Source organism: Lactuca sativa, chromosome 5, assembly GCF_002870075.4.
Source record: "Lactuca sativa cultivar Salinas chromosome 5, Lsat_Salinas_v11, whole genome shotgun sequence".
Lineage (NCBI taxonomy): Eukaryota > Viridiplantae > Streptophyta > Magnoliopsida > Asterales > Asteraceae > Lactuca > Lactuca sativa.
The window spans coordinates 359831183-359844667 of record NC_056627.2 but is presented as its reverse complement, the minus strand read 5'-3'; the positions used below and the strand labels follow the sequence as shown (position 1 = coordinate 359844667).

At 34.9% G+C, this 13485-nt stretch overlaps 1 protein-coding gene across 1 annotated transcript; it reads left to right on the top strand.

Annotated features, from left to right (window-relative positions):
- The first annotated feature begins 587 nt into the window (after positions 1-587).
- LOC111902492 (hyoscyamine 6-dioxygenase) lies at positions 588-2177 on the top strand. Its single transcript, XM_023898317.3, has 4 exons — positions 588-837; positions 930-1180; positions 1370-1688; positions 1763-2177. The coding sequence occupies exons 1-4, from the start codon at positions 604-606 to the stop codon at positions 2006-2008; spliced, it is 1050 nt and encodes a 349-aa protein (XP_023754085.1). The 5' UTR covers positions 588-603; the 3' UTR covers positions 2009-2177.
- The last annotated feature ends 11308 nt before the right edge of the window (positions 2178-13485 follow it).

The following is a 13485-nucleotide window of genomic DNA, read 5'->3' as shown; positions in this document are numbered from 1 at the left end:
AAAAAAAATCAAAAGTGGATGATTTCTTAATAAGTCAGAAAAACTCAGGGATCATTTCTCTAACTTGTGGTAAAGATGCAAGATAGAAAAGTAAATAAATAGGAGTCAATATTAGCAAAACCCACATAAAGATCCAAAGTGACACGTTCAACAAAAAGTAGGGACCATTAATGTAGGGGAAATGTGTATAACAAAATAAAAGTTACGCCAACTGTTCATTGGCTTTTCCGCTCACAATAGTCGCTATTCATATTAATAATAATAATAAAAAGGCAAGTGTCCTACCACACCAAAGCACGGACTTCTTTGAAGAACGCAAACTTTACAATAACTTGAATTCGTACGATTATCATCTAGAAAAATAATTTTTACAAGTACAATTATTAGTTGATGAAGTGAAGCCAATTTCTAATCGTTATCGCGACCATTAATTTAATGTTAGATTGCAACACAAATCTTATTATACAGTGATATGATTCATTGTGGTCCATTTCTAATTTCTCATAGGACCACAACTTTCAATAACAACAAAATTAAAAATTGATACAAAACTATGGCACGATTTTAAGTTTACAATATCTCAAATATAAATAAGTATGAATAATGTGTCTTCCAATGCATGCAGTCTCAAGTATGGATGTTCTCACTTCGAACTGGTCCAACATTCAATCTTTACCGGAAAGCTATGTTTTCCCACTTGAACGAAGGCCTGGAACCAATAATATACCAGCATCCAAAGACATTCCGATCATCAATCTAGAAAACATTTATGGCCCTGAACGACCTGAGATCGTTCAACATATTATAAAAGCAAGTCAAGATTTTGGACTTTTTCAGGTAAGTAATGATCCTAAGTTGTGAGTCACTTAATGTCATGTTTCTTGTAGTGATTAAAGAACTTATTACATTGATCGTTTTATACAATATAGGTGATCAATCATGGAGTTTCGAGGGACTTAATGGATCAAACAATGAGAATTTTTCAAGATTTCTTTGCGTCTCCTGCGGAATTTAAATCGAGATTCTACTCAAACGATTTAAACTCGAGTTGTAGGTTGTACACGAGCACGTTAAACTATAAAAATGAAACGGTTCATTACTGGCGAGACAATTTAACTCACCGGTGTCATCCTCTTGAAGATCATATAATCCATTGGCCTGAAAACCCTTCCGGTTATCGGTAACAAAATCTTGATCTAAACATTAAAAACTAATGATTACTTTATGTAAGATATATGTGGAGTGGTTGTTTATTCTCCATAAATGTCTTAAGGAAAGAAGGGAACACTTATAAAATGGTATCGTACAAATGTGATATACACTAACAATTTGTATTCTTTAATTGATATATTTAATAATGAATGCATAGGAATATTATTGGGAAGTACTCGATTGAAGCGAGGAAGTTTTTATTGACAATGTTGGAGCTAATTTGTGAAGGAATGGGGCTCGAAACGGGGTATTTTGGAGGCGAATTGAGCAAGACCCAATTGATATCGGTGAACCATCATATTCCTTGTCCAAATCCAAGTTTAACACTCGGAATGCCCGAACATTGTGACCCTAATCTTATTAGCATGCTTCAACAAGGTAATATTTCTGGACTTCAAGCTCTTAAAGATGGCCGATGGATCGGGATCGAGCCTCTCCCTAATGCTTTCGTTGTGATCCCAGGGCTCCAGTTACGAGTAAGTTCTATACTAAATTTGCATACCATTCGATGTTTTGGACAAAAACTGACAAATGGGCTAAAATTGAATAGGTTATAAGCAACGGGAAGCTATCAAGTGCGGTGCACCGAGTGGTGACGAATTCAAAGGAGTCACGGACCACCATCGGGACATTCGTGGCTCCTTCAAGTGACATTTTAATACGACCTGCGGATAGTGTGCTCAAGGAAAGTTCCTTGACACCATTGTATCGAGGTTACACATACAAAGAGTTTTTTAGTATGTTCACGGGTAACAATTGTGAGGCAGAAAGGGCACTTGAGTGTTTTAAGCTATGAGCAAAAGTCAAGTTGTCTTAATTAGGGTATCGTTTGTGTATTCTACTACATGTGTGGGTTCTTTTTTCTTTTTATAATAATAGTTTGAACGTTGTAAAATATATTCGTGTGTTAAAGTTTAATGATATGTATGATACAAGTATAAATATGTTATATCAATTGTTTTTTATATATATATTTATGATGATGAAGATATGATATGTGTGATTTTCTATAGATGTAGCAAGTAAAATGACTTTAATAACATGTCAAATTATCAACATTTATTTTTCAACTCTTAAAAAGTGTTATGAAAAAACTACTATATTACACTACTACAAAACATGATCATTTATGACGATGAAATTTGTCGGAATGACTTTTACCGACAAAAATTCGACCAAAAATCGTTCAACAAAAACGTATGGTTAATTTTATACGAAAGATTTTGTGATAGATTTGAAACTTTTACCGAAAAAAGTATTACTTCGTTAATTATCAATTGGTTTCCAACATAAAATATTTGTGAGAGACCATTTTATGAAAGATATACATAAACATACACACGACCATCACAAAGTAACTCTAATGGTTGGGGTGTAAATTTTCATAAAAAAAATTATATATCCAAAATACCCCTAGTACTTGGCGATTTATTCCTTATGTGATAGGCATTAAGATGAAATTAATTTGGATCATCTAGATGGTGGTGTGGTTTATCATTTTCATATATATATATATATATATATATATATATATATATATATATATATATATATATATATATATATATATATATATATATATATATATATATATATATATATATATATATATATATATATATATATATATATATATATATATATATATATATATATATAATAAGGTAAGTACTAAAATTGGGTGAAGATTGCAAGGACAATTATAGACCTTTGATTTCAAAAATCTATGGCCGAGAAAAATCTATATTTTGTTTCTCTTTCTTAAATATACGGTGGATATTTTGTAAATGATTGATTCCTTTTTGAGATTTCATTATTAAGGATAATGTACATGTAGGCAAAATTGTACCTAAAAGAAAAAGAAATGAGCTGGAGTTCAAGTCAAGTCATGCGGAGACACCCATATGTAACAATCAGTTTTCTCTCATTTTTTATACACAAAATACATATAACTTTTTTAATATTATACATCAAACACCATCGAATTCAGTTGGGTATTTACAAACATAAGTAAATATAAACAATACATATTAATACCAAACCTAAGATCTGACTGGTGTCACAAAGTTTTATACAAAAGAGGCTAATTTTTATCTAAAATAACTCCTACTTCTCCATGACTCCATGACTTCTTTCCCTTGCTTTGGTTTACATTTCATGCTTAACACAAACCACACTCACAAAATTAGCACAATATTAGTGATTAATTTAACTATAACATTATTAAACAATTTTTAAACAAACTCCACATTTTATAAAATTTAGCCAGACTATAACTCATTAGGAGGCTTCTCGTTTTACTTCAAAATATGTCATATTACTTATATATAAATTTATCAACACATACATCAAACTTTTGGGATGTTCTTTAAATATAGTCTTATACTATTTATAATACATATTAAAGTACTCATATTGGTGTTTCCATACAACCATTTATAGAAATATACATTTGATTACATCATTCTAATTGCACAACACAATATATCTCATGAGTTAAAGTTTAACTACTCGCCTTGATTAGGTTGATAGGAGCTTGTTCCGATTCGTGAGATCCCGTTCCAACTTTTGCGTCACCGGAACCTAGTCAATAACACAACTCTTAAGTGTTATGATTCATTCATAATCAATAACACCACAACATAGTTCCATAATACTCAATTATGAGTAACACAAATTCCAAATACTCAATTTATTCATATACTTCCAATTGATCATATATATGTATCTTTGTTCGACATATTATAAACTCAACCCATTAAAATCACCAACTTTAATTTCTAGAGTTCATAGCAATTTATCCCCAAATTCACAAAATTGATTGTTGTTATTACTCTATACATTTAGAATCATGTAATTACAACTTCTATTTGCTACTACTCATCAGAATTTCAGTATAGAAATCAATTATTATGATTAGAGTTATTAAACCTCAAACTCGTATTTTCCCTAATTCACAAATTTGGTTAGCATATAAAGCTTACTCTTGATTCTAGAAGTAATAAACAATACCTTGATAGTTCCTTCTTAATCTCTCATTCTTTCTTCTTAAAAATTAGATTGAAATCCACTTTCCTTCGAGTTTCCCTACTTTAGAGTGAAAGGGTGTGAAATGAGAGTTGAAAAGAACTTTCATTAGTTTTATTTGATTTTTTTACTAACTGCGTCGTCTCGTCGTGGCGATACTCCTGCCACGTGGTGCTATCATTAGCGTGTCACATCGTCGATTTCCCTTTATTTATGACACTTTTGTTCCATCACTAAAAGATTCATCAAAAAAGAATATAACATCATGCTTTCAACCACGCCATGGTCTAACCTTCACCACATCTTGGTGCTTCATAGTATATTTCCCTCAGTATTCATTTTACGTCAACCAAATTACCGCTACAGGGCCACGTGGTGGTATTACTCTTACCACGTCGTGGTTACTAAAATTCACTCATCCTTTAGGACATTTGCTATTTTACCCTTGTCTACCATATCTCATTCCCGTAACAACCCAAAAATAATATAAATTTAAAATTTTCAAAAACAGCCCATTTTAACCATAAAATGTTTACAAAATCATTGTTTCAAGAGTATAATCATAATCATAGTTTCCCTAAGACCCAAAATCATAAAAACAGGAAGATGTGCATAATCACACCTTCACTTTCTTGTGATCATCTAAAGTACCTGAAATAATAAACTGAAATTATAAGAAAAAGCTTAGTGAGTTCCCCATAATACCACCACACAACATAACATATATAAAAATGCATGCTAGGTCTAATCAGTCATCGGACTGGAATACCCCTGGCCAAATCAATCATCGGCCTGGAATGCCAATATACAACGGGTCCACTCAGTCATTAGACTGGAATACCCTCGGATCCACTTAGTCATTAGACTGGAATACCCCCCGGTTTATTGGCTCATGCACAAAGCAGTAAAGCCTCAACCTTAACATAACATGTTACCATATAACATATAACGAACATATGCACCAAACATATAATCACACAACCAATATTCATAGGTAGTCCTATAGATCTACCAGTCTAACACATATAAGCAGCTATCATATAATCATGCAAATCTACCACATACTCAGCATGCCATCAATCAGTGTATAACAGGTATTGATCCAGTGGGTCAGCCTAGGTGCCTTCGACCCATATGTACAATGAGGGAAAAAAACTCACCTCTCGGTTTGAAAAAGATCTCTAAATAGGACATAACTTCGAATGTCAGCTTAAATGGTTACCTATTCATCAAATAAAGACCAATCTCGAATACCACTCTGAATACCCAAAATACCCTTAGGTCAACTTGGTCAAAGTCAAAAAGTCAAAAGTCAAAATTGGTCAACATAGTTGAGTACGCTGGGCATACCCAGCCTGTACTCGGGGCGTACTCAACCCTTGACCAAAATCTTGAAGCTGACCTAGAACGTGCAGTGTACCAATCTGTACGCCCAACATACGGAGCTCTCCATTAATCCTTCTATTAAGAGCTTATTCCTTTAAGCTTTAAAGTTTCCAAATTTATGGTGTTGCATGGCTAGAAAGTTCCCAAAAGCTAAAACATCAAACTCCTTAACCTATTAAGACACCTCAATATTTTCATGGAGTGAAAAGAAGGTCGACTATCACATTTTTATCACTCAAACTACTACCCTAAAACGTCCAAAAGGACAACTAATTTGGTCTAGGGTAGCTTATACCCAAAAGGACCAGGAATATGGAGCTAATAAGCATAAACTTCTAATATAAAAAAGATCTAGATATATGGTCATAAAGTTCAGAAGTTTATACCTTAAAATAAAGCTTGGAGGTGAGGTCTTTTTGGATCTATGTGGCCTTGATCTTCCAAGTTGGTTCTTCACTCTTCTCTTTACTTCAAAGACACCACAAACACACACTTTAAAGCTCAAAAGAACACACACATAAGAGATTAGGGTTGCAATGGACGAAATTAGGGTTGTAGGCTGGTGAGGGAATGAGCCTTGGAGAGTTAATGATACTTATATAGGGTCCAAACCCTAAAAATTAGGGTTTGAGGTTCTGGCACGTACGCCCAATGTATGTGAGCTCTGCCAATAATTTATAAAAATACCACTATGGGCCATTTTGCAACACTTCCCATACACAAGGGCTAAAATGCAAACAATCTTCATACTAAGGGTTAAAATTGGAAATTCCTAATCATTGGGATGTTACAATTCCTTAATGCGTTAAGTACTTTTTATTAAGAGCTTATTAATTTGATTACACTTATCAAGTTAGATTATTTCTTTATTAAGACATTAAATTTTTTACTCAAACTCATAATTTACACATATTGACCAAAATTCACTTTTTGGGCTAAACACTTTAGTTATCATATAGTTTAGCCTTTAATACATACACCTGCATACTTTACACTATTACTATATTGCAAACATCATTATTTACTTATAACAAAACAAATGTCACACCACGCGCCATTTCCATACTCTTCCGACTATGAGACACACGATATTCTCTTAGTGGTTTGATGTTTATTTTTTTACACCAATTTCAATGTTCTTCCATAATTTTTTTTTTCTGTGAAAAGTAAATTTCTAAGAACGCTAAAGTTTTTAAAATTTATTTCTCTAGAAAATGAGCCTTGTTGGGTCATATTTTTGTGGTATATGTTGGGCTTATATTGTTATTTGTTCTTTGGCTTAGATTAGTATTCTATTATTCGGTTTATTGTGTTCACAGTTGTAAGGACCGAAATCACTATGGTGATTTCCACCATAATGGGCTTGGACCTTTTTATGACATTGTATTTGGCTCATATATACATATATATATATATATATATATATATATATATATACACACACACACACACACACACACAACCGTTTAGGGGTTAGGAGTTCCATTATTTTGTTCACGGCTGCTTTGAGTTCGTATGTATCAGATAGTTTATTGATAATAGAATCGTGTCCATTTGAAGCTATTTTGTGTTCTTGAATCATTGTTTATCTAACATTCCACATTCTTTAAGCGATTAAGATTGATATTGCATAAGATCCATAGTTTTGGGACTTACAATTAGTATCATAGCCAGAACAAGTATCAATCATATTCAAGGACTTTGAAATCGTTTTTGGCTGTTTTTGGGAGCATTGGTTCAATCGGAAAAAAACAATTTTTTTAGATCTTCATTGATAATACATCCTGTGTTCTTCGTAAAACTGTTCTTAGTGTTCTTCCTGTTCATCGGAATTTTTGGGCATATTCTTCTGATTTATCAGGATTGGATTTGGATTGATATCAGTTGAATCACGAAATTTAAGGGATTGCGATATTCTATTAAATAATAAATCAACGTTTTCTGTTGCATCATTCTAAAGGGTTTACAGTGTTAATCTGGTCGAATCCTGAGTTTACGGTGCTTAATCTGGTCAAAGCCTGAGTTTATGGTGCTTATCTGGTCAAAGCCTGAGTTTTCGGTCAACGCTTAGACTGTAATCTGTTCGAGAAATTTAATTTTTTTCGGTGTTGATTCTTGACCGAAAGCGACTGTTTTTTATCAACAATTCTTGGAGTTTACGGTCAACAATTTTTGGAGTTTACGGTCATCTGTTTTCGGTGTTACTAATTTAAAATGGAATACCAATACACCAGTTGAATGCATCAAGAGTTGGACTCTATTATGGGGACTACCACTCGTATTCCCCAACTTTTGTCTGCTGATGGATTTCCGGAATAGAAATTCAGAATTGAAAAATACATCAAAATGAAGGATGCCAAGATATGGAGGAGCATTATCAGAGGTCCTGTCAGAATTATAACCGTGGATGATAAAACTAAAACGATTATTGATAAGAAGATAGAGGACTACACAGATGAGGAATTTGAAAAACTTGAAGAACATGACAGGGCTCTTGCCACTATTACCATGGCCTTGTCTCCTGAAATTGCTAAAGGATTTAGGGAATAAACGTCTGCGAAGGATTTATGGGAAGCCTTGATTGAGGTTTATAAGGGAAATGAGGACATAAGGCAGAGCAGACAGGACCTGCTTCGACAGAGGTTCAACTTGTTGAATCATGTTTTAAGGGAGTCTCTGGAAGTTCAACTGCAAAGGTTCATTACCCTCACTACTGAGATGAGTACAGCTGGAATCGATCTACCAACCTCAAAAATTAACAAGAAGCTACTAAATTCTCTTCCACATAGTTGGGACATGAATGTAACAGTGATCAAGAAGACTAGAGATTTGAGCAAGTTTACCCTTGCTGAAGTGATGGCCATAATCAAGGCGTGTGACATGGATGATAAGCAACGTGAAATCAACCATGTAAATTCCTACTCTACTGAAAATCTAGGAATCTCATCAAATAATGCCTTCTCAGTTCAACAAACATATTATGCTTGTCATGTTATGCCTCATCAACCTTTGGCACCCTCACGTTCTTCTGGCTCAAATGCTAAAACCAAATCCACAACCATAGTTCAAACTTCATCAATTCCTAAAGAAGCTGAAGAAAACATGGCTTTAATGGTTGGGTTTATGAATTGTTACAACGCTCTTCTAGCAGGAGATTTGGCCCCTCCAATCATAGTTGGAGAACTGGATCATATTCATCATGAGGACGTGGAAGAGATGGACATCACATGGAAAATAGTTATGGTTGTGTTCAGGGAAAAGAAGTCTACTCAGCGTACATGAAAGAACAATTGGGGAATGAATGTGGAGAAGAAGGTGGGGTTCAATAAGATCAAGATCCGGTGCTTCAACTATCACGATCCAGGTCATTTTTCTCGTGAATGAACCAAGCCAGATACCAGAAACAATTCCGATAGGATGCTGGTACCTGTAGGGAACAATAGAGGAGTTACAACCAACGATGAAACCACTAACTTGGCAATGGTGGCACAAAGTTTCAACTGGGAGGATCAAATGCAAACACTGAATTTGACTGGACATGAAGCAGCAAACCTGGCACAGATCAACGAGAATTCAAAGGTGGAAGAAGCTGAAGAAGAGATGATGGAACTGCAATTTGCCTTCATGGTGTCTACTACACCTGCTACAAAAGAGGTTACTGAAACTTCCTGTTCTCAAGCTTGTAGTGATAAAATTAAACTGTATCGCGATCAACAAGATTTATTAATTAGGGAAATTGAGGACCTTAAATATGAAGGATACACTCTCAGAAAGGGCCAAAAGCCTTAAAAAGAAAAACTAGAAGCCCAAACCAAAGACCTAAAAAGGATTAAGTAAGAGGATAGTATTAAATTTGAACAATATAATTATGCTCAAGTAAAGATTGTCAGTCTAACTGTCGAGCTTGACACATTGAAGAATAAGTTTGAAAATACAGATTTTAATTTCAAGAAATTAGATGTGTCAAGTAAGAAAGTTGAGACAATGATTGAAAAACAACTTAGGTGGAACGACAAAAGAGACCTAGGGTATAACGGTGTTCCTCCTCTATTCAATGATAACTACACATTTACTCCTCTGACCAAGGAAGAAATAGCAAAAGAAGCACACCTACAGTATGGCAAATCTACTATAGTTGAGCCAATGAATGATGATAGGGTGAACGTGAAGGGTTTTGAGCACTCTAACACTCCTAAGGTGTTCATGCAACTCTAGAAACCTTGGATCTATGTTTGACTAAGATACATGCAAAATTGATTTCCAAGGTTTAAAATCCTATCAAGCATACATGGGGAACTTTTAAACATAAAAGTAAGCTAGAAAACATACCTTGTAGTAGTTTGGATTCCTTGAAAACCTTGAAAGCCTAGCACCCCAAGTGTGATGCCTCAAATGTCTCACACAACACCAAATGCACTTGGAATAAACTTGAGAGAAATGTCACACTACTTGAAATCGGCTAGCCCTCTTTTTTCTTTCTTAAGTGTCGTTTTTGGTAAACATAAGGGTCTTTATATAGTGTGTTACAATTAGGGTTACACCATGTAAACCCTAATTGTCATGACCTTTCATTTCCATGACCCATGGGTTCTATAACCACCATGGAGCATCCTATGGGTTTTAGCCCAACTTGATAATCCATGGAGCATTAGCCCACTATACAAGTATGAGTGATTTACACAATCAAACCATATATTTAATTAGTCTTCTTTTGATCACTTAATTAATTCTAAATTCTTGATCAATACTAATTAAATAATATTATTAATATATTAGAACATATAATATATTAATAAACCATAAGTGTTATTTCCCTCATTTTAGTCTATCCAAATGCATGATGCCATGCAACCCAAATGGACCATGCCAAACCGGGTTAAGTACATACCAGAAATAGTTATGAACTTAGACACCTTATCCAACAGAATGATACTAACGTATCTATCTCATATGCAGATGAATCCTTAGTGCAAGATAGGAAAGAGGATGGTGAGAGTGTTTTTGTTTTGAAGAATAACACTACTTTTAAAAATAATGTTTTGAAAACTGATACTGCTATTTTTGTTAATTCGGTTGCTTGTCAAACAATCTTGCTTTGAAAATTGATACTTCTTTTGTTTCAAATATTTGTGATGATGTGGTTGTGAATTCTAATACCAATGCACCTGTTGTTAGTAAACATAGTCCACCAAAACAAGTCAAACAAACTGCCAACTATAAGTGTAATTGTGGACACAATCTGAACATGTAACCAGGGATAAGCGGTAACAACCCTTATATGAAGAAACCTAATTGTTTCTACTGTGGAACACTAGGACATACTGCCAGAAATTGGCCAAACCTTGTATATATTCTCTACTATGCACAAGGTAGGCGAAACGTATCATGAGGAAGATCTCTCAAAAGAAGTTCCTCGAGGTCACGTTTCAATGATGGTGATTGGAACGCTAATAAAGACCGAAATCAAAATCAAGTCATCAAAGAAAATAAAGACAAAAAGATTTCAAAACAAAATTAAGATACTTTGGCAAAACCGAAATTGGTCAAACTGAGATCGGTGTCCCCAAAGTCATCTCATGGGTCATCATCTAACCAAAGATGGATACCCAAAAGGTCAAACATAAAGGACAAAAAGGCTTCAAAATCAAATGTCAAAGCTCCCATCTATGTTAGTAATAAAATTCTTAAACCTGATTATAGATGGGTACCCAAAGGTCCTACGACCCAATCACCTCACCGTACTATAAATTCGTCAAGTACATCATTAGATTCATGGGATATGGTATAGCAAGAAGTTAAATGTGTAGATGGAAATGGTCAACCCAGTGTCTCTATGGATTGGGTCCCCAAATCTAACTAATCTCGCACATTGTGCATGAACAACTATGGGGGAATATCATCAGACGTTGGTATGTTGATAGTGGATGTTCTAGGTACAGGAAAGGAGACATCTTTCAGTTGCATGACATTCAAAACTTTAATAGAGGGTATGTTTCCTTTGCGGGAGGAGGAGGAAAAATCACTCAAAAGGGGACGATTACTAATGGCATTTTGAGCTTTGAAATTGTTAATTATGCTCCAGATTTGAAACACAGTTTGCTGAGTGTCTCTTAGATCTGTGACAAAGGTTTTTCAACTCATTTTACAAACAAGGAATGCTTAATTTTGAAGCTTGGTATCCTCATACTAGAGGATTAGATTTTGGTGAGACCTGAGTGTGAAAGGAATGCATACATCATTGACATGAACCACAATGTTCCCAAACAAGTAGCATGTATATTCTCAAAAGTTTCAGAACACAATGCTATGCTCTGGCATCATCGTCTCGGTCATGAAAATTCTAAGAAACTAAATCGCCTTGCTCAGAATAACATTTTCCAAGATCTTCCAATAAAGGATTTCATTACTTTTGAAAATTTTGTGGCCTGTGCTCAAGGCAAACATTATCACAAGCCACACAAGCCCAAACTGGTCAACCTAATCAACAAAACTCTCCAACTACTTCATATGGATTTATTTGGTCCCGTGAACATTCTGAGCATCAATAGAAACTCTTATCGCTTGGTTATAATCGATGATTAATCATGCTTTACATGGGTATTCTTTTTATCAAATAAGAGCGAAACTACTGAACTCATAAAAAAAGTTTATTGTGCTTATTGAAAATCAGAACAACGAGAAGGTGAAGGGGATTCGAAGTGATAACGGCACTAAATTCAAGAATGTTGTTCTGGATCATTTTTGTGCCGAAAAGGGCATATTACGTCAGTACAATGCTGCCCGGACACCTCAACAAAACGGTGTAGCGGAGCGGTGAAATCGAACTCTGGTTGATGCAACAAGGACCATGGTTTGTGACTCTAAATTACCGGTATTCTTCTGGGCTGAAGCCATTAACACAACATGCTATGTTCAGAACCATGTTCTGATCAACAAACAACATATGAAGACTCCATATGAAATTTTGTATGGTCATAAGTCGACGGTTGCTCACTTTAGGATCTTTGGATACCCTTGCATACTATGTCACCTGGAATCAACTCCTAAATTTAATTCAAAGGATGATGACTGCTATTTCGTGGGATATTCTAGACACACTGCTTATCGATTCTACAATAAATCCACCAAACAAATCATGGAGTCATTTGATGTGCGCTGGCTGAAAGAAACCACAACAGACGCTCGAGTTGAACCAGATTGGTTATTTGATTACACTTCTTTGTTTAAAATTTTCAATGTGTTTTCAAATGATATTTCAGGTACATGCCTAGGTTTGAGTATAGCTATGGTCATTCTTGAATCTCCTATGGTGGATGCAGCCACACCAAATACATCGTCCTCTTCAACTATCCAAAAGTCTATATCTGACCCGCAAGCCACTTTCCCTACTCCCGAAAAAGCTGAGGTTCTCTCAAAGGAAAATGTATTTGCCACACAAACCTTCATGGAGTTTCTCTTTCCAGAGCCATTCACAAATGAATTTGTTGCAAGTACTTCTCATGATCACAGACAGTCAGAAGGAGGTGATTCGGCAGTGGGCAAACTTGCCAACATCACAAATCTTCCAGTCACAGTAACTGATATCAGCCATCCTATCCCAACCAGAGTTCAACATGATCATCCTATTTAGAACGTTATTGGTCCACTAAAAAGCGGTGTCTAGACTAGAAGTCAAAGCGGGGATGTCAACGAGTGTCTCTACTCCTGCTTTATATCACAAATTGAACCAAAGAGTGTGACCATGGTATTAAATGAACCAAGTTGGGTAGATGCAATGCATGAAGAACTAAATCAGATTGAGAAGTTGAGAGTATGGCAGTTGGTAGAGCTACGAAAGGGCAAAAAGGCTTTGGAAACATG